Source organism: Lepisma saccharinum, chromosome 2 (assembly GCF_977018435.1).
Source record: "Lepisma saccharinum chromosome 2, izLepSacc3.1, whole genome shotgun sequence".
NCBI classification, from domain to species: domain Eukaryota; kingdom Metazoa; phylum Arthropoda; class Insecta; order Zygentoma; family Lepismatidae; genus Lepisma; species Lepisma saccharinum.
In genome coordinates, this window is record NC_139230.1 from 204,334,636 (window position 1) to 204,362,356 (window position 27,721).

Below are 27,721 nucleotides of genomic sequence, written 5' to 3' on the forward strand. Positions count from 1 at the left end.
TTCTTTTAATACTGTTTTAGATTGCTAATAAATGTTAGAGTAGGATGTTATTTCTTAAAAATGTTTACTCTTTACCAGTTGATCAGTGACATTTAACTGTTAGCGATACATACAGATTCAGTTTTTTTAGAAATGGAATGGATTTTTACTCAACTAAAAACTGTGTTGGGTGGTCGACTCTATACCTTGCCATCAAAAGCCACAGGTTTTGAGTCCTTCCCTGGGCATAGGTGTTCCTTGGTTCAATTTTATATAATCTTCATTATCGTGATTGTCCAAACGCGGGACTCCTATCAAGTAGGAAGGCAGCTGAAGTGTGCAGAAAAGAAACAAATACCAGTCAAGTCCTATTGTCAATTATTCATGCCAGATTTTGGCAGGGAAGGGTGAACAAAGAAACCCAGGTATATTCTTCGCTTGTGCTCATAGCCTAGGGAAAGCAGGATTTAGTAAATGAGAGAATCATGCATTTTTGGAGGATCTAATAATTCTCTGAATGTTAGTGATTAAATGTTGTACATTAGTTGTAAGTGCCACCAGATGTCCCATATTAGCTGGGACAGTTCTTTTTTTTTTGTCTCAGTCTCTGTCCTGATGCCAAAATGTCCCTTTTTTTTGTGTCGACAACTTATCTAGAATTACTGCAACAATACACCTTTTCTACTATTACTATGAACTATGGCATAGTAACATTCAGCCATTCACATCTGACTTCAGCGTGGTTTACGAGGTGTATCAAAAAGTTTCGAGACTAGTTCAATAACACACCAACAGATGGTAACACAAGGCTGCATGTACAGTCACAGGGAGCACTGGCCTTCATGAGTCAGTGTGCCAAGAGACAACATCCTGTGTACATCAGGAGCTGTACAACTGGTGCTATTCTGACCACATGCATTACCATGTCTACGATTTCTTCATGGACAGCAAGTTAGAACAGAGCGAACGTGACATTCTGTGTGAAACTGGGCAAATCTGCCACAGAGATGCTTGACATGTTTCAGCAAGTTTACAGTGATGCTGCAATGAGTAATTTGAGGTGTTTAAGAGTGGCACACGTGCTTCAAGAGCGGAAGAACATCACTGGAAGATGACAACAGATCAGGAAGACCTTCATCGAGCACAACCCCCAACAATGTCGAAACCATTTGGCAACTTGTGCATGAGGATAATCGGAGAAAAATCCACAACATTACTGCCACTGTTGGTGTGTCATACGGAACCAGATTTGGCTCCTGTGGACTTTGCCCTCTTCTCGAAGATGAAGATTTAGCTCAAATGTTACAATTTTGACTCCATTGTGGAGATCCAGCTCGAATCGCAGAAGGTGCTTGACACGCTTTGTAAAGAAGACTTCCTGAAGTGGCAGGAATGCTGGGAGTGCTGTATCACTGTGCAAGGGGAATATTTTGAAGGTGATAGTGTGTAAACGTAGATACATAAAGTATCTTGTAAACAGAGCTATTCTCGAAACTTTTTGATACCTCCTCGTATATTAGAGGTCTGCACTGCTACAGTTATGTGGGAGCATACGAAGTGATTGGTGTGCCAATTTTCATTGCTCTAAGCATTGGTAAGAAGAAACCAAACACACTTGGAAAACACACTTGGCTCACGTGTAGTGATTTGCAGTAGATTGTTATCTTCAAACATTCGTGACCTTTATTCCTTTACATAAGTGTCACCAATAATTTGAAATTGTAAAAGCATATGCTTCAGTATAAAGGAATTCAGCACAGATGTGGTTCTGGTAGAAGTGTTCGTTTATTTATTTTTGTAGTTCCTTAGTTTTCAAACAAGTATTTATGACAAAACTGTTTTTACATTAAAATGTGTGTGTACATTGCTGTCCCACTTTTCCTTTGAAAAAATATGAAAATTGTTCTGTTTTGTTGTTTTAAAAATCTGGTTACCTTAACATTAGCAAGCATGCAATGTTAATTGTCTAGGGCTTTTAACTATACTCATTCTAACTCAATGTTTCCAGAGAGCACTTTTCTCTGTCTTCAAGTGAACAAATTTATTTTTGTCGGTGGTCACAATGTGATCCTGATCTGATCAGGTGTAAGAGATGATCCCTTGTAAAGAAACCCAAATGTCAACCTCACTTCCACATTGTACATGCTGCACTGCATTCTTGCAGACTAACGAGGCTCTGACATCCCGCACCAGGGCCATGCGGTCTAAAACATCATGCTTTAACCTGTTGACGATCAAGCCCTTTTTCAATAGTAAGCCTCGGGGTACCGAGCCGATTTTGAGCAAAATGCAGAGTATCAATTAAATGAGTGTAGATCGGAAGCTAATTGCCCTAGAGAGATGAGTGATATACCGTTGTACGCGGAATGAACCAGAGATTCAGACTATATAATTTTTTTGCAAATTCGGCGTATATGTGGTGGGGGGGAGGGGCTAACTCTCAAAATTCCAAAATTTCGGGGAAAAAAATGTTGTTCCCCCACCCCACCTCCCTCAAGCAAAAAGTACATGACAGTGTCGACATGCACATGGAAATGATCGCTGACATGTAAGGAACACAAAAATATTTGCATTATTATCATATGACCAATGTAACTTGAGTTGTACCCCAAAAAGGAATGGTCGGCATGCCACTGATTCAAGCTTCAAAATGCATCAGTACCTTGAAATGACTATAGCTCAGAAACTAAATGCCCTAGAGATATGAAAGATATACCGTTGTACGCAGAATGAATCACAGATTTAGGCGATATATAATTTATGCACATTCGGCGTATATATGGAGGGGGAAAGGGGGGAAATCCCCTGAAAATACTTTTCTTCTTTTTAAAAAATGGGGTTTCGGCCCCCCCCCCCGAAAAAAGGATATGAAAAGTTCAAAATGCACGTAGAAATTATCGCTGGCATGTAAGAAACAGAAAAATATTTGCATCATTGTCGTACGACCAATGTGACTTGAGTTGTACCCCCAAAAGGAATGGTCGGGACGCCACTGATTCAAGCTTCAAAATGCAGCAGTACCTTGAAATGACTATAGCTCAGAAACTAAATGCCCTAGAGATATGAAAGATATACCGTTGTACGCAGAATGAATCACAGATTTAGGCGATATATAATTTATGCACATTCGGCGTATATATGGAGGGGGAAAGGGGGGAAATCCCCTGAAAATACTTTTTTTTTTAAAATGGGGTTTCCCCCCCCCCCCCGCCCCCGAAAAAAAGGATATGAAAAGTTAAAAATGCACATAGAAATTATCGCTGGCATGTAAGAAACAGAAAAGTGTTGCTTTAGAACAACAAAGCCGGTCTTCCTTTGTCGGCAAAAAATTGACCTTGAAAAGAGACGCAAAAGAGAAGTCCCTTTTTGCCGCCTTTCCCCTTCCATTTTCATGAAGACAAAAAAAATGCAAAAAACCATTTCTGTTAAATACATGTGTTAGGAACAATATAAAAAAATAAAATCGAAATTCTAGCCAAAAATAGAAAAGTTATAACATAAAAACTACGACCTTGACACAGCATCTCGATCGAGACGCTTGGTACCCCGAGGGTTACTTTTGGGTATCTCGATCGAGACGCTTGGGCACCAAAAGGTTAAGCTCCAACTGCGAAACGTGTGCAGGTTCGAGTCTCCAGGGGTGAAGCGTAACAACTTTTCTCCTGAGATGTTGGCCAGTGTATGGGACCGGTGGCCAACCACCTTAATGACTGAATTGGAGGGCTACAAACGAGCAGCGTAACTCGGTCATGAAAATTTACAACAATAACTGTATGTACTCACTGTAGAACTCGTACAATGATATAATCGAATGCATTCAGGCTCAAGATTCTAAAAGCTCCTCTTGTAATTGCATTTTTTCTGTAATTTTAGGTTCTTCCATACATCAATGGATTCACTCATGTTGCAAAAATAGCAGCACAGGCAGATGTTGACAACAACTTGGTCAAGGCATGTGTTCAGAATTTGGTGTGAGTACTGCATTCCAAGATTGTATTAAGGCTGTTGGTCCATCTTGTCATATTTTCAGTTTGGCTCTGTGGGTCATTATTCTCAATGTTTCTTTGGTTGTCTGTACACATTTGTGTGTTCTTGTCTGTATTGGTTTTCTCGTACATGTACAAGTTTGGTGCTTGAAAGTTTCCTTGGTTTCTTCCAAGCTTGTTTTCTGTTAATTTGCTTCTTTACACACCGAAACAACTACAATTAAATTAGTGGATAGTTTAATTCCAGTCTTATCTTGATAAACAGGTTAACACCTACTTTTTTTGTGGATCAAAAATTCAGATCTGCAGTCTCGGGCCTTCATGTGTTTTTGTCTTACACCCAGAGGCATGACTGAGAATCATCCCAATAAAGAATTCATCAATACTGTGGTTGTCCATATATTGTGTGTGTGTGATGAAGTGTAAACATTTCCCACATATCCTGATAAGAGTCTGTGGTTTCTGTGGAATTAAAGCTATAACCCTACTGATGGGATAATTGTTAATTTTGGTGTTGGTTTTGATGGTAATCACAAGACAGTTTGTAGAAACAAGAGAATTTTGATGGTTAGGGTGATATTTTTTGCAAGAGTCAATGATAAATTTACATAGAGACAAGCAACATAGTGAATTCCTATTTCCTATGTTAGGTGACTTCTGTTTAATTCTTCCTGGTTATCCACCATACTACAGTAATTGGATACAAATGTCCATCTAAAATCACAATTAGCAGAATAATTAAGAATGCCCAGGCAAGCATTGTTTCAGGATATATATCTCCAAGTCTTGGAAATAATAATTATTTTAAAAAAAATTATGGAAACTGATCATTGAGTCTATACTACCAACAATCCCAACATGGTAAATTTCCTAATTGAAATGGATATAAAGGAACAAAAATGATACACTTGAAAAGAAACTCTGCAGCTAAGATTCAATATACACCATGTATTTCTGTAGTAGTATGAAGTTTGTGGATCAATATGATGTTGCTTTTAGTATTATATCAATAGTACTAGTATTGAGAATGTTTTTAGTATTCCTTGTATTGATACTTTTTTTTTTACAGGTATTATGGTGTTGTATACTTAGCACCAATATTTTTGTACACTAACGTGTATGTACCAACACCAAAATTACGCAACTTGGCAGAAGATTCTGCACTACAGGAATCGTGCCTAAAATATGTTGCAATTTCAGGTAATGTCATTTTTTTTTACAATTTTTAAAAAATCATTTAGTTGTGCTGTAGTTTGTGATGTGCAACTCTATAGATTTTCGAGTTATATTCTGCATAGATAAAAGTAGTTTATTTGGCAAATGAAGACATGTTTACTAATTAAGACCGGTATCACTACTGGCCAGTATCATTCGTAAAGCTTTTAAGTTTACTTTATGCTCAGATAGGCTAATTGAGACTGAAGATAGAGTTTAAAGCAGAATCTGACCCACCATGCAATGTGCCTCCAATGGGAATCAAACCTAGAACCTATCGATTACAAGACAACAACATTAGCAACGATGCTTAATCAGGAAGGACTGAAATCATTGGCATGTGTGTCAGAAAGTATCAGTTTCAATATAATTACAGATACTTTTCGGGGTTCTGGGTATCTCCCAGAATGTATGTATGTACATGTGTGTGTATGGGCCTCCTGGATGGTGCAGTGGTAGTGTCTTTGCCTTGTAATCAAGGGGTCCTGGGTTCAATACCCGGTGGAGGCACATAGTGGTTCGAATCCCACTTTAAACTGTAGGTCCAGTCCCGATTAACCTTACTGTGCATAAAGTGGACTTAAAACACCATCTCAAACAAACAAAACGTGTGTGTATGTACACTCATGCTCATAAATTAAGGATAATTGGCACTTTAGGTGCCACACAACGCGACACTGCACCAAACTAGTTTAGATAGTATAGACACATGTGAAACACATCCACATACCCTGTTTATTGCCGAGAACATGTGAACAAAGCCAAAGGATACATGTGATAAAACATCAGCGGAATGGTAACTTGCTGTCCCACTAGTTTCTGAGCATGTACACAGGGTTCAATATGGTATGTGATGCCCATGCACATTGGCACATGCAGTACAACAGGTTGGCATACTCTGGATTATGTTGTTGAGCAGCTTTTTGGGTATGGCCTCCCATTCTTGCACCAGTGCCCGTCAGAGCTCCCGAAGAGTCCTAGGAGGTGGAGAGCATCCCAGGCATGCTTGATGGGATTGAGGTCGGGAAGGAATAGGCAGGCCACTCCATTTGCCTGATATCTTCTGTTTCAAGGTACTCCTCCACGATAGCAGCACGGTGTGGCCATGCATTGTCATCAATCAGTAGGAACGTGGGACCCACTGCACCCCTGAAAAGGCAGATATAGGCATGCAGAATGACATCCCGGTACACCTGACCTGTTACAGTGCCTCTGTCAAAGACATTCAGGGGTATACGTGAACCCAAGATAATGCCGCCCCACACTATAACACCACCACCTCCATACTGGTCCCTTTCAAGGATGTTAGCAAGAAGGTATTGGGTTCCTGGTTCACGCCAGATGATTACATGACTAGAATCACTGTTGAGACAACCTGGATTTGTGTGAAGAGAACCTCTGACCACTGGCCCATTGTCCATGGACGGTGTTTTCAACACCAGGCATTACGAGCTCCTCTGTGGACATTGGTCAGTGGAATGCAAATTTCAGGCCTCCAGGCGAATAAACCATGTCTGTTGAGTCGTCTGTACACAGTGTGTCTGGAAACACCTGTTCCAATGGCAAGGTCCCAAGCAAGGCCACCTGCAATACTCCGTCGGCGTCTACGGGCACTGATGGTGAGATACCTGTCTTCTCGTGGTTTTGTACACCATGGTCGTCCGCTGCTGTAGTGCCATGACACGTTGTCTGTCTCATGGAATCGTCATAATTGTGAGATGACGCTTTGTGACACTTGGGAGCTCCCGTGACACCCTCTGCTGTGTTTGGTCCTTTTCTAGTCGCTCTATTATCCTGCCCCTCATTACGTCAATATGTGTTCATTGCGCCATGAACACAGTCACCATTAGCACATCTGAAAACAACTGCACACCTCCCCTCAGCACCGAACTCTGGCCAGCTGAGTCGCAACTGTGAGTCATTGGTCTGCTTACATCACCACCACACACCTTCCCAAGGACACAGTCACTGCAGATTGTTTGGTATGGTACCCAGATGTGATTTCATGCCACAAAATGCACACCGTTTTATTTGTACACTGTTCCGCATTTTCCTGCATTATCCTTATTTATGAGCATGAGTGTATATGTAGATAATGGAAGGGAACAATAAACACTTACCATATAACATGAAGATTACTATATTTCATGGCCTGGCCCCATGTTCACTCAAGATGAAAAAAAGCCATTATCAGTGGCATATGGTCTCCTTCCACTTTTAATTTACCCACCCTTCTGGATCCTTTTCTTTCTTTTTTCATATGTGCATGTGTGATATTGTGAGAGTTAAAGTGTTACCAACTGACAATTTTGCAGTCAAAATATCCTGTAAAATATGCATATTCTGCAACTGAAATTAAAACTCTTAAAATGTTGGGTAGCAAAAGTATATTTTGTGCAGATAAATAATATATGTTTTAATATTCTGATTATCTCATATATTATTCTGTCAAATGGTAATTAGGCCTCAGTCGGAACCAATGTCGATCAACTTCAACCACGTAGCCTGGGTATTTTACAGAGTCTGGTAAAAATGCTGCATGACTCTTTCATGGAGTCTGTTTATCTTGAAAATTACACAAAATGTGCAATTGTATTCAATTTTGTACTAACATTGTGTGGCAGAAGTGATTTTCGTAACTAAATGAAAGGCCTTTTGATATACCTATTATCTCTTATGCAATGCATCAAATATTTTAAAGCACACTCTGGTAGAGCTATATGTAGTTTATTTGCAGTGGAATACTTATGTATTAATATTTATAAACATTCTGAACACAACATTTAATTGTTACATTGTTCATGCATTGGTATGGGTATTGATTATTTTACTTCGCTTTTCTGCCACTTTTGGCTGTTTGCGAAAGAGGATGAGTGATGAGATGAAATTGTTAAAGGGACACTCACAAATAACACCATACCCAGGTCAGGATTTGAACTCTGGACCCTTGGCATTGTACAGTGCTGTGCTAACCACTCCACCATGGAGGTTGGCGAATCTGTAAGAGGATTGTCAATGGTATGGGTATTGGTTCAAAATGGTATCTGCGCATTGCCAATGGTAATAACTACAAGGCACTACAACCTTTGGAAAATCCCTGTGGTTTTTATAGGTGGGCTCATGATGCACAGTTATTTCACTTATTAATGTGTTGTAGAGCTTGAGACTTGTTTATTTATGTTAATGGAGTATACCCTGCCAGTTGTATAATTTTCGTTCTTTTCCATTCATCAGGAAGAGATCGTCCATCTTTAAGAGACGTGTTTCTTGTATATAGCAGAATGACTCATGGAAAAACTGTCAAGGATATATGCATACAGTTGAATCCTCATGCAATGAAAATTAATGAAAGAAAACTTATTCAGTTTGGACTTCTTCATGAATTTATTCGTCGAGTTCAAAGGGTAAGTGTGGATTTTGACATGTACAGAGGCATTTTAAGGAAACAATATACTCATATGACACTACATATTCTTATGTTTACAGTTTTTTTGTTTTTTTTTGTATTGAGGTTTTGTTTACGAATAAATTGATATTCTATTATTAGTCACTGATGATGGGAAAAAAAATTAAAGAATGGTTCATATGTGTGGCTCTTCTCTCAAAATTTGTTGACCAAATTTTTATTTTCCTGTTGTGGAACAATGGTGTGTTTTATTTGCATTCTGAAAAGAATTGCTGTTCTTATTAGAGGGGAGGGGATATTCCTTAGCAAAAGAGCATGACTCTTTAAGAAGAAACAAAACCAATCCCCACTGTCTAAGATAAATAGTTTTCTTTCCATGGATTTTTTTGTTCAACTTGAAAAGCTTACACTTAAAAACCTCCCTTCAAGAGAGGCTTAAATGTTAAAGAAATCTTGCATCTCGTAACACTGGGATAACATAATGAGTCAAAGAACAGCAGAAAGTAAAATTACAAATAGAATTATTGTATCTATGACAAAATATTACATAAATAAAAATGAATCAGCTTTAACTGTGCAGAGCTGATACCACTTTCCACTAATATTAATACTTGAACATTATAGTAATTGGGAATTTTACAGAATGCAGTTAAGTATTATATTGGAACTTAGCTATATGTATTAATCTGCAAGAGGTTTGCTTAAAAAATAACTTACCAGACAGTTAGAATTTTAAAACAGTCATAATTTAATCACAATACACTTTTACCAAGCAATTTTGCCACGAAATTAATGGCAAAATTCCTAATTCTGAGGATATTCAGACTTGTGTGAACATTTTTGTTTGACTTTTTCCATATTTTATGGGGGGTCTGGAAAATGTAATTTTATATCTTAGTATGGACTCAATTCTAATGTTACGTTTTATTCCACTGTTCTGAATATTGTCCTTATATTTACAGTATCCTATCTATGTGGAAGATGAAGCACATCCAACACGACCTTCTCCATTGCAGTGTCACTTTACAGGATATTGTTCATTTGATGAAGTCTGCTGTAATACTGGATTCACAAACCAACAGCTTGAAGACCACGTGGAGACTGATCCCGATGTTCTTGTTATATGGAAATGAAACCAGCAGGTATTTGCGTACATAAAGTGTTCTCAAATACAGTCATAAACTAAAGTTCCACATCATATTTTCAAAACAAATGCGTCATCTTTGTGGAAACCTTTGTGACTAGACAGGTCTGAAGAACTATGTAATGGAGTTTGGATAAGATGTATATTTTGTTAAAAATTGAATGTACAGATTTTGTATTTGAAAAGCTAGAAGATAACTACTACATCCAAAGAAATATACTCCTATGTTTTTGTTAATGGTGAGAATTTTATATGTACAGATTGTAGTTCTTTTGGTAGGAAATGCTCAATATTATTTTTTTTTATTTTGTCTGATAAATTTGCAATGTAGAGTGTCTTTCTACGCAAGGAAAATTATTCATTTACAGCATGAACTACATTTGTGAATCAGCATCATTGCTGAGGCTCGTGTTTTTCAAGCTAAATTTGTATCCCCTTCTCTTCACTTTTACCAAAAAAAAATTGTGAAATTTTAAAAAAAAACTATGAAAATATGTTTAAGGTAAGCGACACATGCACACAAAATATGTTGTTTAGCCAAGAAGACTATTGCATTGTGGAGTTTGTTGTTTTTTTGTTTTTTTGTTTTGTTTCATACAAAATATTGAACAACTTCGTTGTCATGTCATTATTCTTTATAGTTTCCAAAGTTCATGCAGTGTACCCCAAAACCAAGTTCTTTCTACATCATTTGTTGAAAATAGTCACTTCTGCATCCACGAACTTGTGTACCTGATGTTGCAAAGTTTTTAAACACATTTGCTAGCTTCATGTGTGTGTGAATTTTCATAAATAAATTTGAGGGATATTTGGACACTGTAGTGAGATAATAACCCCATGTGTGCTCAGGTTGATAGCTTATGCAATTTGTGTGTTTTGAAATTATTGGCCTGTTAAGAAGTTAAAGAGAACCTATGTACAATGAAGATTGGATACAGAAGGATGGATATTACCAAAATTGACGAAACTGGGAACGTTCATAAGACAAAAGGACTGGTTGATATGTCGCAGCCTGGCTGCATTAATATTGTTAAAGCAAAAGATTCAGAAATTTCTAGTGGTTTTTAGTTCATATTTTAGTTACCACAAACAATAAACCTATAAATTTGTTACTTTGAAAAGTTGCATACCTCCGAGTGAGTGGTAGGAGATAATTTTTTTAATGTTTAATTAATTATTTTATTAAGATATTTTTTTTGTTATGCACATGTCATTGACTGATTAGTTGAAAAAGTTACCAACTTTATGAGTACTGTTATGTATCAAATTGTAATTGGATATATATTATACTAGTAGTGTATTATAAACATAGTACAGGGTAAGTCAAAATGATGGACCCGATTTCAGACATTTATGCTGTGAAATATAATAAACAAATGTTATTGTGAGACATGCTAAGAAAGGTAAACTGTCAAAGTTTTTTTCAAACAAATCACAAGTGTTCTATGTGAGCACCTCGCGTAACACGGCACACATCAAGTCCATAGTCTATCTCCTGCCAAACCTTGTGTAGCATGTTGCGGTCAATATCAGCAATGGCTGCTGTGATGCGGGCACGCAGGTCATCCAATGTTGTCGGAAGTGGTTGTACGTAAACATGATCCTTGACAAAACCCCACATGAAGATATCACATGGGATCAAGTTGGGGGAACAAGGTGGCCAATGAAGGAGAGGTCGATCCTCCAGAGATGCAAGGCCTATCCAACATTGTTGAAATGCCCCATTGAGATGGTCCCGAATGCTGCCATGGTAATGTGCAGGGGCACCATCCAATTGGAGAATGAAATATGTGCTATCCTCTGCAAGCTGTGGAAGGAGCCATAGTTGCAGCATATCAAGGAAAACAAGTCCTGTCACAGTACGTTCATGGAAGAAAAGGGACCATAAATTTTTCATGGGAAATGGCACAAAAGGCATTCACCCTGAAAGGTGAAAAGTTGCTTCATCACTGTAAATTAACCTCTCGAAGAACCCATTCGTTTCCATTAATACGAGGAAATCAGCACAGAAGGATGCATGCAAAGCATAATCAGTGTCTTTTAAGGCTTTAACTACATAGTTGCAAGCGGTAGGGTTTCATTTGTAAATGTTTCCGCAGAACCCGCCAGATAGTTTTTTGTGGCAGTTGAAGTTCTCTCGACTCCACATGAAACATGTGCGCACTCGTTCCACTGTCTCTTGCCCAGTCGATGGATGGCCAGTCATTTTTAGTTTACAGATGCAGTCCGAATCTCTGAAATGTTCATACCACTTACGAATGGCCTTCCCCGTAGGTGGTTCTCTCCGATATTTGGTACGGAAATGCTGTTGCACACTAATCACAGACTTGTTCACATGATAATCAAGCACACAAAGATCTCTGTTCTCCAGTCAATGCCATTTTCCTGCTCACTGCTGACTCCTAGCGGTAGAAAGTGGAAACACTGCGTGGAAACTAAACTTTGAAAGTTAACCTTTCGAAGCGCATGTCTCACAATAACATATGTTCGTTAGATTTCACAGAATAAATTTCTGTAATTGGGTTCATCATTTTGACTTACCCTGTATAACATACTATGTTTGAAATATTTTTTTATTTCCTAAGTAATGTGTACAAACATGTATGCCCCAAATGCTTGTTTTTTTTTTTCCTTTATTGAAATTCAGTGAATCCTAGACCAGGATTTTCAGAAATCTATGGATGTACAACACTCACTGATGCAGAAAATGTAAAAACTGGGGGTACTGCTGTATTTATATGCATTTTCATATACTAGAAATAAAGACCATATTTTATCATATTTGATGTGTTTTCATTGTGAGAATGCATGTTGAAAATTTTCCCATCACAATTAGCAAGTTTACTACTAAGTGCAAAATTCAGGAAAATGTGATAGTGACAGCGTATCACCAGTGGAGGGACACAGTGCTTAGGATGTTTTTATTAAATTACAAGTAGTCTTTATAGCAAAAAGTTTGGTCTATTTTTGAACATGCTGTGTCAGTTATGGACAGTTCTGGGTTGTAATGATTCCATTAAAAGTCGGTCATAATTTTACAGAAATGACTGTACACATATGATGAGCCTTTGCTTAACCTTGAATGGCACAGATGGGGAGGGGGCATCCTGATACATGGTGTTTAGGCTTCCACCTTGTAATCAAAGGGTCCAGAGTTCAATTCCTGATGATGATGCATAGCACAGTGGTTTCGGCCCCACATTTAACTGCCCAGTCCTGATTATCCTACGAGAGCATAATGTGTACTTAAACTGTGCCGCCATGCAATACTACATCATGAAAGTTATGTGATCATATTCCTGCTGTCACTTTCGACACACTATGTGAAAACTTCCATCTCATTCTGAAATTTAATGTTAAATATGCTAATGTGTAGAAAACATGCATAAATAAAACACCACCTTGCTATATGCAGACATATATTTTGAAAATACTCTTTCATTAGCAGCATGAAAAAATACATTGACAGTATGAGCAGTCTCAGTGTTTAACAGAACGAAATTTAACACTATGGATGCCATTGGAGCATGTTGTTAATTATAAATTTCAGGTATATTTCGTGTAAACAATGATACAGAAATTTATAAAATATGGAACAAATTTGAAGTATTTAGTTTTGAAATAAAAAAAAATCCTTATGCCAACACACATGCGCACATTACAGCCATAGTATTGGTCACACAAACTTTTATACATTTTACAATACAAAAAATAACAAATAGGCATTATGCCACTTCAACAACTTGAAAATGCTCTTTATACATGTGCAACATAATAACAAAGTAAAAATTTGAGAAAATATATGATTTTACAAACAAAAACAGTGGCAGTGAAACTAATTTTATTTTTGCACAGCACTGTGGTTAACAATTGCATTCTTTAATGGCGAATAGTAAAATTACTATATTAACATGTCCGTTTTTAAATTCTCAGGTTTTCTGTTACTACTACTAAATTCCCAAAACCAACTGTGATGCACCTAATTTCTAATTCACGCTGTTTGAGCTGTGACCAGTGAAACATTTTCAAGGAGTTATCTGTAACACTACAGCAACATATCAAAGAGGCGAGTAGTCAGTTTTGTAAATTATTTGTATCCAACTGCATTCACTCATTGATATTACTGAATTTCATGTCTCCCTTTACACTTAGTATACATAATATTTCAATGACAGCAACAGACATTTAACAATAGGGCTAAACCAATACAGATACCAATGATGTTATTCTTAGGGAGATTTCACACCAAAGTGACAAGCAACTCACGACACATGCCACTTGGGAATGAACCAATCAACAGCATTTTCACACCGTAGCAGCATTACAAGTCTGCATTATTGGTGAAATCCTCAAGTTACATGTGTCGCTTGTTGCTCCACTATGAAATCTTCATCATAAGATTTCTACAGATCCCGATACTTGAAAATGTTAATACTTTGAAGTAATTCAAATATATATGTTTGAATGCAAACAAAATTTTCACTGGAACTATACCATCAATCTACCAAAGTTTTGTTTTAAAATAGTAATAATTTGCTAAGGGAATTATTTGAACACAAAATCTGTTTTTACTCGCAATTCTCTTGCAGAAAGAAAATCATGCTTCGTGTGTGATGAGCAAAGTGATTGATTGATTGAGTTGGTGTTTTAAGTCCACTTTATGCACAGTATGGCTAATCGGGACTGGACCTACAGTTTAAAGTGGGATCCGAACCACTATGTGCCTCCACTGGGAATTGAACCAGGGACCCCTTGATTACAAGGTGACAACACTACCACTGCGCCATCGGGGAGGCTACGCTTTCATAGAAATCTGGATTACTACTTAATGTACCCAGTAATATTCTTCAATTTTAAGAAAAACAAATTTTGGGTCATTATTTAATTATGATTCATACAGCATACCTTGTATAGTCACAGACACTTCTTGGTTGTAATGATTCCATTGAAAGCTAATGGGATTGTTACAACACAGAAGTGCCCGTGACTGTACAATTCAATTCCTTAGACAAGATTTTGGGTTTAATCATTTTCGTTACTATGTTGCATAAACCACTGGAAAATCAAAAATCAGTAATTGTATTTTGTGACTAGAAGTAATACATGTACATTCTTAAAGCACCATTTCGAAAGAGAGGGAGGACACATACATTAACACACATATATAATGTTGAATAGGGGGATTAATTAAACATGTATAGTTATTACTGAAGAGTTATATTTTTCACTCACAAGTACATTTCACTGCCACTGAGCTTTTAAGCATTAACACAAGCTTAATTATTTCTAGATGTACTGATTATGAATAAAATATATTTGTGATCATTTTAAACTACTGGTATGTAATGCCTTGTGGTGTATAATGTTTCTAAATTTTTCTTCATGTATGTAAAGCCATAAAACTGGTAAGATTTACACATAGAGGTAACAAACATTAATTTTTGAAAAAATGCAAATTGAAAAAAATGCAAACATTAAAGCTTGTTTGTTGTTATATAAACAGTATGACTCATAACTATGCTGTATGATCGTACTGTCACATATTTTATAAACACTACAAGCCTAACAGCTTTGTAAAAGATGTCTGCAGTATCATGGCAACGTTTACAACTTACTTTTATGAAAATAATATGAGCTGGTTAAGTTACACAATCAAACAAAACAAAACGTTACGCACAGAACACAAAAATTATATATTATGTCAGACTTATGACATTATGTTATCAAAGATACAAAATGTAATAAACCTATATTACAAATAAAATGGAGGGCAATAGAAAGAAAAGAAATAACCTTTGATGTTTCATTGTTCAGTGCTACATGAAGCAAAGGTAACTAACCTAGGATTTATTTCTATAATTAATTAACTTCTACAATTACTTCATTGTCATTAAAATGGACTGTGTTAAAATGTACTACAAAGTCTCAAATATTTTGGCACCTTAAAATCAACTTGGATGAATGTACACACTTATTTTTACTTTTAGGGGAATTTTTACTTTAAATTTGTGCAGAGAACAATTAAACAATGAAAATAACTTATTATGAATGTATAAAAAAATGCAGAATGTGAACTATTCCAATTTTTATATTATCTACGAGATCATCTCATATACAGATCCATTTACTATGAATAAGATATCATAGTATTCAATTTCCTAGAGTAACATCCAGCTCAATATGGAATATATGTCAATTTTGAAATTATACTTCAAACTGCAACAAATACTGAAAGTTCTCTGTTAGGCACATGCATTGCACATCATTTATTACAAATCCACTAGATTGTATCTAAAGAAATGTTTTGGTGGATATCTGGAATAATGAGTTAGTGAAAACTAGAACAATGAGAACAGTTATAGTTTGTATTTTACTTTCTCGTTCCTCAAACTCTATGATATTAATTCAAGGTTCATTTGTGTGTAGTTTTTACTTTTTCTTTTCTGGTAGTTTTTTTTCTACTGTAAAACAAAATTATGTAAAAGGTAAAACCCAAAAAATTTGATAACAGTTGTTAACCAAAACTAAGTAGGATCTACCTTCAAACTGCCTACAATTTAACCTGAGAATACACACACTTTATTCTTTCAGATAGTAATAAGGAAGACATACAAATGATCTTATCAAAACCAATTAACTTATGAATGGTTTACCATGAGTTGGGTGCGGGCTTGTAGCTGAATGCTTAAGGCGAACATTGAGCTGTAATTAATTCTAAAGAACCATTACCTACCAAGAGAAAATTTGCTATCTTACTTTGACAAGTATAATTCATTTACAAAAGAAAAAAGTGTATAGCTGAATTCTACCTGCTATTAGAATTGCCGAAATATGTCATTTATATTCACCTCTGACTTTATTAGCCATGCATAACAAACAATATGCAATTGCTTGAGGTAAATTTAATTTTGAGCAATCACCGACACTTCAGTGGTTAATGCTCACGCACTTTAAGAAGTGGATATTGATCTTTGTAAAACCATTGCCTTATGAGCACACATACATGGAGATCTTCATCAATATAACCATGGTCATATATAAGGATTTATTATCCTACCAGTAAATTTGTAAACTGATTACTTTTGTTGTAATGATATCTAACATGGAAGAACTTTAATCAGACTTTAACCAGAATGAAATAAATTTGGATTGCCATAAGTAAAATGACTCTTTTTGTAACTAATAATTAGTATTCATGATACTTTTATCGCATTAGTGCAATTTTCTAATAACTGTTCATTGTTGTAAAGGAAATGTATTTGACAACTATAAAGAATAACTATATTAGTATGCCCTTTCACAAGAGCTGACTACATGTGAGCCAATCAATTACACAGAAAGCATTCACTTGTGTTCTACAACTTTGCTTTAACATATCTCCTAAAAACAATGTAAATTCTCTATTCATCACATACATAAAGATGCATCTCTCGGCCAACTTCATTAGCTGCCTTCCTTATCACTTCACGTATGAAACCATGAGATTTAAAAAATATTTATACTGATTAATTTTCACAGATTATTTTACAATTGCTGCATTCGGACTTTACTTAAGAAGTGTATTGCTGAAGAATTGTCTTCAACAAAACAAAAAATAATAATAATGATGATTATACAAATGGAAATATATGGAATGAAAAATAAACATTAATAGAATATAAAATAGATCTTTCTCCTCAATTTTAAATCAAACTGAATCTTTCTCCTCCATTTTAAATCAAACTGAAAACTTACCTTGATACTTAGTGCTTCTGTGTACAACTTGATTAACAAGGACAATTGGAAGAAAATAAAAAGTAATAAATTAAAAACAAACAAAACATGCTGTAATCATTATCATTAATTGTCTAGAAAATGTCCAAACTTATAAAATTTGGACAAAATTATGTCAGATTTCTGCTTGTTCAAAGCAATTCACTGCAAGGCTACCAAACACGAATCACTAGAGGATTAAGTATTCAACATATTGGTAAATATTTAAAAATATTATTGTTTTATACATATATATGTAATTTACATTTATATTTTATCCACTATAGGCACTGTTAACATATTTTGTTCAACTGTTTCTGTGTTACAGTCTTATGCAGAAAATATTGTGCAACCATTTCATCAATGATTTTCTGTGACTTCTTTGGTTTTCAGCGCATCATTATGCTATTTAGTCTCCAATTCATTGTAACATGTATCACAAACTCGAACTGGTTTCTTGTTACTGGCTACAGTTGCTGTTCTGGATGAACACTCACTGCAGAATATCTGTCCACAATTGCGACAATGATGCTTCCTTACAGTCAACGAAAATGCCTTATGACACAAAGTACAGGCTTGCACCTCATCATCTTCGGTCCACTTTCTACCCATCAGTTTTGAAATTTCCATCTGAAATTGATAACAAATATGGCAGTTTCCAAAGAATTTAAGTTATGACCAGTCTACTCATGTATTATTAATTTTTGGCATAAAATACTCAAAAGGTAAATTTGTCTTATGCTAGAACTTTAAAATTTATAGTGCATTGGTTTGATTTCATTTTTGTTCTCTAGCATCACTTTTCTGCTACGTGTGGCTAATCACAACGATTAGGATGAGTGATGCTAGTTGACAGTCCAAGCTTCCTCCAAACATTAAATTTTAATGCTAAGAAGGATATGTTAAGGTTCAGGCAACCCTTTTATTATGGCAAATTGCACTCAAACAGTACACCAGAATTCTCCTCTTCTAAGACTATGTATTAAGCAGAACAGTGGAGACTTGTATTTTGATATGCCTTTCAAGCAGTTTCTGTCTTCTCTCCAAAGAACATTAATAAATTAAACCCCTAAAAGAATTATGAATGTTTCTGTGTACATGCATGTAAATATATTTGTGTATCTGTGTACATGTCTGTATATACAGTCAACTCTCGATTCTACGACCCCGGATATAACGACCCTCTCAAAGTAATGAACCTTTACCCGGGAAACGTGAAAAATTGAAGGAAATCTGCCGAAAAGTACATTTTTGCACTTGTTTCATTCGCACTCATTCCCTTCACGAGCCCTCTAACCCTCGCAAGTAGGTCTGATCTAAAAATAGACACCACCACACCAAGCTTAAGTGATATCCAATAGCACTCGACCTCTACCATCCCCTCCCCCAAGTGCACCAATGTTACCCCGCACCTGACGGCTGCTATCCAACATGCTAGGGCTTGTTTTGCCATTGTGATTTCGCTTGCACTTGGATACAGGAGAAGAGAAGATCGAATGTGCTTGGATGTTATTTTAAATCGACCTCGACTTGTTTCCTTGTCCTAAAAGCTGCTGACAACTGGATGAAGGGGGGGGAGGAGAAGCAGCCCGAAATGACTGTGCTGGACTTGCAGTCTTTGTCTATGTACATGACAGGTCAAGCTCTTTCATCGATAAATACACCAACTTGAGAAATTAGAGATAAAATCACAGGAATGTTCCAAAATACAGATGCGTGGTGCCTGGAAGTCTGGACCATCTGTCCAGCTCTGATCTAGATTTCAGCAGGTTCCTGTGAGTGAGCAACTCTTGGCCTTGTAGCCCACAACTTCCGGTAAACACTTTCATTCAAAATGCATTCCTTGTTCCCTGTAACACTTCATAAAATAGTGAAACTGTTAGAGATAATCAAAGCCACATAGGCTCAAACTTCCAGCCTGTCTCCTTGTTTTTACACTGCAGCTGGCACCGGTGTTTTGTCTAGCGTCTGCAAAGCTGTCACTTGCAGATAACAGCAATGACTCATCCAGCGTGAAGCAAAAAGTCATTGTTTTGAATCTCGCAAAGCTGTTTTGATTTGAAGATAACGAAATTCGATCTCCATATAGAAAAACAAGAGTTAAAACAACTTCATGTTCTGCACATTCTGATAAGCAAAACTGCAAATTTTATTTTGCATCTGACAAGAAAAAACTTCCTGAACAATCGGAGCGTGTTGGAAGGAAATGCACACAATATAATCGCCACTTTTCTTCAGAACCATTCATGTGGGAGAAAAAAAAGTGCTCAATGTAGGAATGGACGCTGAGACTGATTTAAAGAAACATTATTCAAGAGGAAAACGTTTGGAGGAGCGGATGTTTGACATCGAGAATACTCCTAAATCCAACATTAAATCGTCGATTAACGTGAGAGTAAATAACGATCTCCCATTTTGATATCTGAAAATGCGCAGGTTTCATAATGCTTGTTTTGAGTTCATTTTATGCTGATGGGCTAATTGGGACAAAATATACAGTTTAACGTGAAATCCAATTCCGAACCCGAATGATTATCGACTGCGATGCTGTTTAATGTGTCCTAGAATATGCATTGGGTGAAAACTAGAGTTGGAAGTGGTCGGAAAAAAACCTGCTTTTTTGGGGAAACTCCCTCAAATCAATGAAAATTCAGGAGTTGGCAGTATTTTTCCTGTTCCATGGTTTTCGTTTATCTCCCTGCTGTAAAATAGACACTCATTTCTAAATATAAAATACAATTTACAATATAAAATTCGTAGCTAGACATAAGCAGTGTTTTCAAGAAAGTTGGCTTTTTTGAATGGGCGGTTCTTTCCAAGTGTTATCTTCATATTTCGGTAGGCTTATTAAATATATTCAATTCAATTCAATAGTCTTTATTCTGGGGCGAGGTTCAGCAAATGCTGATCTACCACCTCGATGTAGTATAAACATATTTATATAACTAGAGTAGTTTTGTATGTGTTTTTAATGGAACCTAATAACCTAGGTAGTATGATATGATTTTCAATGTTTGAATTTGTTTTACAAACACGTACATGAAGCAATAAATAAAATACTGCTATAACTTTTGAAAATCTAGTATCAAATCTCTTTACAATAAATTTTGTGTTCAGTAAAATATATTTGTATTCTGGCTTTCCAGTACATCATGTATAATTTGGTTAAATGGCCTCTAAACCTGGTCACAGAGCAACTAGTGATGTACCTTGGCTGCTTGTTGCAGTGGTTCTCAACCTTTGCGAGACCACAGCCCAGTAAATTTATTTCTTACAAGTCGATGCCCTGATCCCAATAATTTCACTAATAAATACATTTCTGATGTTTAAAGTTTATATTGAAATTAATATGCACCCCTCCATTAATATTAATATATCAACTATGGTATAATCATAGTTCAGTTATGTATAGACTTGCTGTCAAATATAAAATTAGATTTAAATTAGTCGTCAACCCTGGGTGCAACAGACCTTTTCCAGACCAGCGGTTGAAAAACACTGGCACTAAAACTGAATCAGAAGCAAATAAGACTGGCTCCAAATGGCAAAAAAAAAAAAAATCTATTTAAGAATCTGGACTGGACCTACAGTTTGAAATGAGATCTGAAGCATTCTGCCTCCACTGAGGATTGAACCTCAGACCCCTTCTTATTCAGGGTGGCTACAAACAAGCAGAAATGAAATTCCCTGACTTTTCCAGGTTTTCCAGGACAAAATTTACATTTTCCCCTGACAATTTCAAACGAAACTAAATCGATGTTTTTGCAAATGGAAATAATAAACTCATACAGATCCACGTATGGTTGTGTTAAGTACCAATATTAGCTTCTATGAAATTGACTTAATTTCTCTCTTCTCTATGATATTAATTCAAACTGCAAAATAGTGAATTTGGAAAATTATTACAATTCACAACCTAGGGAAGGATTACGGAATTCTGTCATACGCAGTAAGTTTAAAATAAAATACTTGATTATTTTTAAAGTTACGACTGAATGAGATAAGAGTGAAGAGTGATTGACTAAGAAATACAGGGTGTCTATAAAGTCACTTAACATTTCAATGAACTAATGACAAATCTTTTCTTTTTTCCAAGTGATCTGATAAAATGTACTCTATAGAAGAGAGAATAGCCATTGTTTGGAATGATGTATGAACAGGTGCGGACGGACTTCACTCGGAAATTCAGAAAACCAGGCCCCACCAGGCTGGCTATTAAAAACCTGGTCAACAAATTCAAGTGAATAGGTAGTGTTGAGGATGAAGAACGTCCTGGTAGGCCAGCCATAACACCACAAATTGTGGAAAATGTACAGGACGCGATCACACGTAGCCCCACCGCATCGACCACGCGACTCAGTATCCATAATCCCAGCATCTACCAACTATGGCTCATAGCACGGTGGATTGGGGCACACCAAGCTTCTTACTATGCACCAACAGGATGGGATGCCATCATAGTTTGTGATCACCGAAATGACGTTTTCACCGGTAGATGGATTGGTCGTGTCTCGCAACGGGGAGTTGCCCCCCCCCCCCCTCGATCTGACCCCATTAGACTTTTACATTTGAGGGTTTATCAAGTCTAAGGTGTATGGGGCGAGGATTTACAGCATAGCCCAGTTGAAACAATGCATTACGGCCCCAGTTGCTCAGATTACACCAGCTATGTTTGGAGAAGGTGTTTTGGGCTGTGGTGGATTGTTGGCATATGTGCCTAGACTTGAGGGGTGGTCACATTGAGTTATACTGATTTTGTGTCCTACTGTGATATATGTTTCAGTACATATTGTATTTTTCACCATAAATCCTGTTCATGCAGAAATGTTAAGTGACTTTATAGACACCCTGTACAATTTGTAATTTATCAGTCTCCTTATACAGTCTCGATATTATATGTTGATATTTCCACTGAGGTTTGGAACCTTCTGCTTGCAAGACCCTTGAGTGCGGACTCATTTTTCAATGCATAAAGCTCTCTTCTCTGTAAAGCAAACAACTTAACTCTTGCATATACGTGAAACAATTGAATCGAACAAAATAAAGTGTCTTAGTTCCTTACATTATCAATGGGATTTCTGCTTCAGTACAGTATATCCAAGTGAAGTACTGTGAAACTGACAACATGCAGTTATACCATTAATGCTGACGACAAGGGTATGTAGGTATTAGAAATTTAACGCAAGGAATTTATATAATTGCATTGTATAGGTACCTGATTTAGCTAACCACACATTAAAACAGAAACACTCTAATAATAAAAGCTTCTGAAAGTTCATATACGAGAGGCATCCTGAAAAAAAGCTCCAATGGTGCCTATATGCAGCACTAGTGGTCGGAGAGCGACACACACACACATGCAGGCAGGAAGAAGTGGCATGTAGTTGTAATCCGGTACAGTTGCAATGCAGCCATTTTAGGACAGTTCTAGGTTAAAGATTGCACCAGCAATCGTGTGAGGTGTGCAGACAATGTGAGTGATAGTATGGTCAGACAATGGTGCAGACAATTCACGGAAGGCCAATCGAATGTGCACAACCCCATACAGCTGAGTACCCACGGGCCCTTTGCATCACTTCAGGTGAGAGATCTTGGACCACTCCCTGTACAGCCCTGGCCTTTACCGACTTTCATCTCTTTGTTTAACTGAAGAGGTTTCTGGCAGGGCAAGGATTTGACAGCTAGTTCCAGTCTTTGCTGTCAGACACATATACCATGGGCATACAAGATTTAGTGCCATGCTACGACAAATGCCAGAACAACGGTGGTGATTATGCCGAAAATTAGGTTAGGACTCACTGTTACTAATGCAATAAATTACAACTGATATTCTTGTTTTATTTTTGCCTAATCGGTAGGGACTTTGATATTTTGTTATTTTTTTTCAAATTGGTGTATTTTCTTATTTTTTATTCTTTACTATACGGTGTTATTTTTCTCAAAATTCACATTTTCATTTTAGTGCATTTTCTGGCAAATATCTGAAATTATACCTTCATGGTGTTCTTAAACTACTGTTTCAAATTGTACGTCACATGGCTTACGCCTCTTAGTGAGAGTTTGATATCTTGAAAGTTATTTTGGGAGAGTTATTTTCCATACCCCCCTTTTTTAATTTTAAGGTCAGGATTTTAGATAATGGAATTTTCCCCATATATATTGAAGGGTGCATAATGACCATAAGTGGCGACGCACCCAAAAAATTAAAATCAATCAATCTTACGTGACAGATACCGATATATTATGGCACCAAAAATTGGCATTTTCTTTTTTGACTTGTTAGTGTTACATTTCCCAAAATTCGCGTTTTTGTTTTAGAACATTTATCTGCCAAATATAGCGAAACTTAATACTCCATTGTGCTTTTAAACTATTATTTTAAATTGTAGGTCACATGGTCTACGTATTTTCGTGAGAGTTTGATATGTTGGAACAGATTTTTGAGGAAGTAAAAGTAAAGTGCTCCCCTGCACTTTTCCATGAAGGTGTATAGGGGTGTGGAGTTAGGGCCCCACACTTTCTTGATCACGGCCGAAGGTGGGGGTAATGTGATCAGCACCAGGCTCCTGACTACCTTTATCCCTCAAAGTTTCTTCAAGGTACCAGCTTCATTGATGCAGGGTGGGTGCCAGAGCAGTTTGAATAGGTGGAAAACATCCCGGTTCTCACCCGCAGGGGATCGACCCCGGGTCTCTCGCATAGTAGTCAGACGCCGTAATGACTGAGCTCCATTATTACTCAGTCGACGTGCGAAAAATACGAAGTATTGGCTCCCATGTGATGGTAGATATGCACTCGATCTCCTGTTACAACCCTGCCACTTTGCTCTGTGGTGCAAATGGTTTTGATAGAAGTTGAAAAAATCATGGAAAATACATGATTTAATGTGGCTGTCGGAATTATTCCATGTACGTATAACCCTATAGTTTACTCTTGAGTAAAATGTTGGAAAACTTGCATGTTCTATGTACACAAACATGTCCTAGAAAAGACAAGAATGTTGGATTTCATGAATTTTTTCGTTGTTTTAGGACATTTCTTTAAAGAAATCGCTAAAACCGTCAACAATTCGCATTATTTCGATATTTCAAACGGGCAAAAAATGTGTCCAGACATCACTGCCCATTCCTAAACATAACTTCGCAGCAATTACCATTTTGCACGGTTTTGGCGTTTGCGAAAAATCAATGTCCCTACTAATCGGAAATTACTTTCTGGCCACCCCTCGTATAAATCAGTAGATGGAAAGTGAAAATGTAGCAGGGCTGACAGAGAAAAGTCAATTCTTGAAGAAAGTGATTTGCTTTTATGATTGAATGATTCGAGTAAATTAAAATATTTACGTATTTATTATTAGTATTTTATTTCATAATATTGGACATTAACCTTACTCAATGAGAGATTAATGACCATCTCTCACAAGTTTAAACAGAAAGGACAGAGAGTGGCATTAATTTCATTGCAATAATAGTGTTGCAGTAAATTTGAGGTTGGGAGCATGCACTTGCCAATTTTTATAACGTTCACCAATGCAGTTTTATGATCCACTTTTCGTGATAGTATTCAATATATATCCCGTTTGGTTGGATTCTTCTTGATATCTAAGAATAGCGCAATGTCATTGTAAATGTATGTTAACTTGTGTGAAACCAGTAATACGTCAGGATCATGAAAGAAAACCTTCGTAAGAACTGCTACATTAAATAAGGTGAAGTGAGCCAGAAGAGTAATAAAATTCCAACAGCATATTTGCAGTTTAAAGCTCTTCTTGTTTATGCATGCGATTTTTGTTGGATGTTGCAGTCCATGCAATTTCTGTCGCATATTGTAGTGAGATACTTTGTCGGGTGGCGATATTCGACAAAAATCGTATGTATCAATGGACCCTATTTGTTTCCATGTTCCTTCAGTTTGCCCAACAAAATGCTTTACTACGACGTCGGACAACTATCGGACGGCGCCACCCACTCTTATCCCCTCCAACTGTTGACAAGTCCCCTTACTACTCCCATATGGACAAGAAAAAATGATAATTCAATGAAATTTTCATGTAATATTTAGAGGCTTAACCTTTACTCCCCCGGTTTTTGTGTTTTTTTCCATTGGAATTCGGAGGTCGTGCCTCCCAAACCCCCTTCCTCGGTTCGGCGTTCTGAATTGTAGACGGTTGCATGCTCTGATGTATAAGCTGAAAAACAAAACTTATCCGAAGTAGGCTAGATTGCTCCCATAGTGCCCGAGTTATAACAATTTTCCTCCAAAAATGGAAATTACCTATTTTTCGTAAAAAAAATCATATTTTGGCTTTTTACTCAACTTGTATGGCACCCAAGAACATAAAACATGTTTCATTCTCTTGAGAAATGTCCAATCTATGAATAGAATATTAAAGTTCGCGCCTTCTCCCCAAAATAGTGGGAGAAGAGGGGGCAAACTCCACATTTTTGTTTTTTTTTTCATTGCAATTCGGAGGTCGTGCCCCCCAAACCCCCTTCCTCGGTTCGGCATTCTGAATTGTACACGGTTGCATGCTCTGATGTCTAAGCTGAAAAACAAAACTTATCCGAAGTAGATTGCTCCCATAGTGCCCGAGTTATAACAATTTTCCTCCAAAATTGCAAATTACTTATTTTTCGTAAAAAAAAAATCACATTTTGGCTTATTCAACTTGTATGGCACCAAAGAACATTAAACATGTTTCATTCTCTTCAGAAATGTCCATTCTTTGAAAGGTATAATAAAGTTCACGCCTTCTCTCCAAAATAGTGGGAGAAGAGGGGGCAAACTCCAGATTTTTGTCTTTTTCCATTGAAATTCGGAGGTCGCGCCCCCCAAACCCCCTTCCTCGGTTCGGCATTCTAAGTTGCACACGATTGCATGCGCTGATGTTTTAGCTGCAAAACAAAAGTTATCCGAAGTAGATTGCTCCCATAGTGCCAGAGTAATAATGATTTTCCTCCAAAGAGTGTACGAATTTAAAATTCCCGCCGAGAAGCCCGTGCGAGAGAAATCTATCTATCTATCTATCTATCTATCTATATCTATATATATCTCTCTCTCTCTGTCTGTCTGTCTGTCTGTCTGTCTGCCATCACTGGTTTCTGGCACCATGGTTGTGTTGTGCATAAAAGGGGCCTAAAATTTGAGGCCGAAACTTTCGAACGACATTTCCTGTTCCCGTGCAGAGTTCCATAACGATATCTTTAAATAAATAAATAAAAAAAAGTCAATGAAGAAGAAATTCCCTGACATTTCCCTGACTTTTTTTGACACCTCAAATTCCCTGACTTTTCCCGGTTTTCCAGGTCTGTCGCCACCCTGTTATTACAAGGCAACAGCATTACTTTATGCCACTCCAGAGGCCCATTCATGATTATGAAAGGAACCTTCTATCAAAACGCCAGCATTTTTTCTGACAGTACTTGCAATTTGTTATCTGTAATTTAGAGGCTAAATTAAATCTTAATCTCTTATGAAGTAACTAACAATTTTGTTAATTATAGAGAACATTCAGACTGAAGCAACACATTACAGTGGGAGTGTAACATTGAAGTGGCAAGCGACATGGGCCCCTTCAGTCTATAAGGAAGCATTCACCACACATGCACAAACAAGACCGACTTTCGGTCTGAAAGTTCCCTGAGAAAAAGGTATAGGTCAAGTGACAAGCGACACTTGCAGCTTATGTTGCTTCGGTTCGAAACATTTACATTTACTTCTAAGGGTTGGTTTCCAAGAGCCACGTGTCTCTTCCGTCTGAAAGCTCCGTTAAACAGGATATATACACACATTCACGTAATACATATACTTCTGCATGTGTGTTGTGAACAGTAAAGATTTTTAATTGTCCCGAAACATTGAATATTTTGATATTAACATTTGTTTCATATTTTATGACATCAACATTTATATTGAGACACAAACATGCAAAAGGTTGTTTTAAGTTCATTTCATGGTCAGATATGCTCATCAGGACTACATGTTCAGTTTTTACCCTAGCTTACCCATGCCGTACGAGAAAATTACATACCGGGGGTTACTCACAGGCCCACACTTTTTTATCACTAAAATTCAAGAAACCATTTTATTATTGAATCACTGCTTCCTCTGATGATTACATAAGCTGTTATTTATTAATTATAATAATTACAAAAATTACTATCATTAATAAAAAATAATAACCAATTATTGCATGTGTCTCACATAGGCTATATTTTATCATTCACTGAAACTCACAAA

At 36.8% G+C, this 27,721-nt stretch overlaps 2 protein-coding genes across 3 annotated transcripts in view; one reads left to right on the forward strand and one right to left on the reverse strand.

Moving 5' to 3' along the window:
* The window catches only part of LOC145984277 (GATOR1 complex protein NPRL2-like), a 49,294-nt gene extending 36,760 nt beyond the window's left edge, over positions 1 to 12,534 (forward strand). Inside the window, exons 6-9 of one of the 2 annotated variants that reach the window (XM_083117914.1) lie at positions 3,853 to 3,950; positions 5,035 to 5,165; positions 8,415 to 8,584; positions 9,549 to 12,533. In XM_083117914.1, coding sequence (XP_082974040.1) covers positions 3,853 to 3,950; positions 5,035 to 5,165; positions 8,415 to 8,584; positions 9,549 to 9,719 — 570 coding nt within the window. In that variant the 3' untranslated portion in view covers positions 9,720 to 12,533. Of the gene's footprint in view, positions 1 to 3,852; positions 3,951 to 5,034; positions 5,166 to 8,414; positions 8,585 to 9,548 lie in introns of both variants that reach the window. The other variant, XM_083117913.1, reaches the window with a different exon arrangement.
* A 704-nt stretch (positions 12,535 to 13,238) lies between these two features.
* Positions 13,239 to 27,721, reverse strand: part of LOC145984279 (uncharacterized) — a 63,186-nt gene continuing 48,703 nt past the window's right edge. Inside the window, exon 17 of the mRNA XM_083117915.1 lies at positions 13,239 to 18,112. Within this exon, the coding sequence (XP_082974041.1) occupies positions 17,888 to 18,112 (225 nt within the window). The 3' untranslated portion in view covers positions 13,239 to 17,887. The remainder of the gene's footprint in view (positions 18,113 to 27,721) is intronic.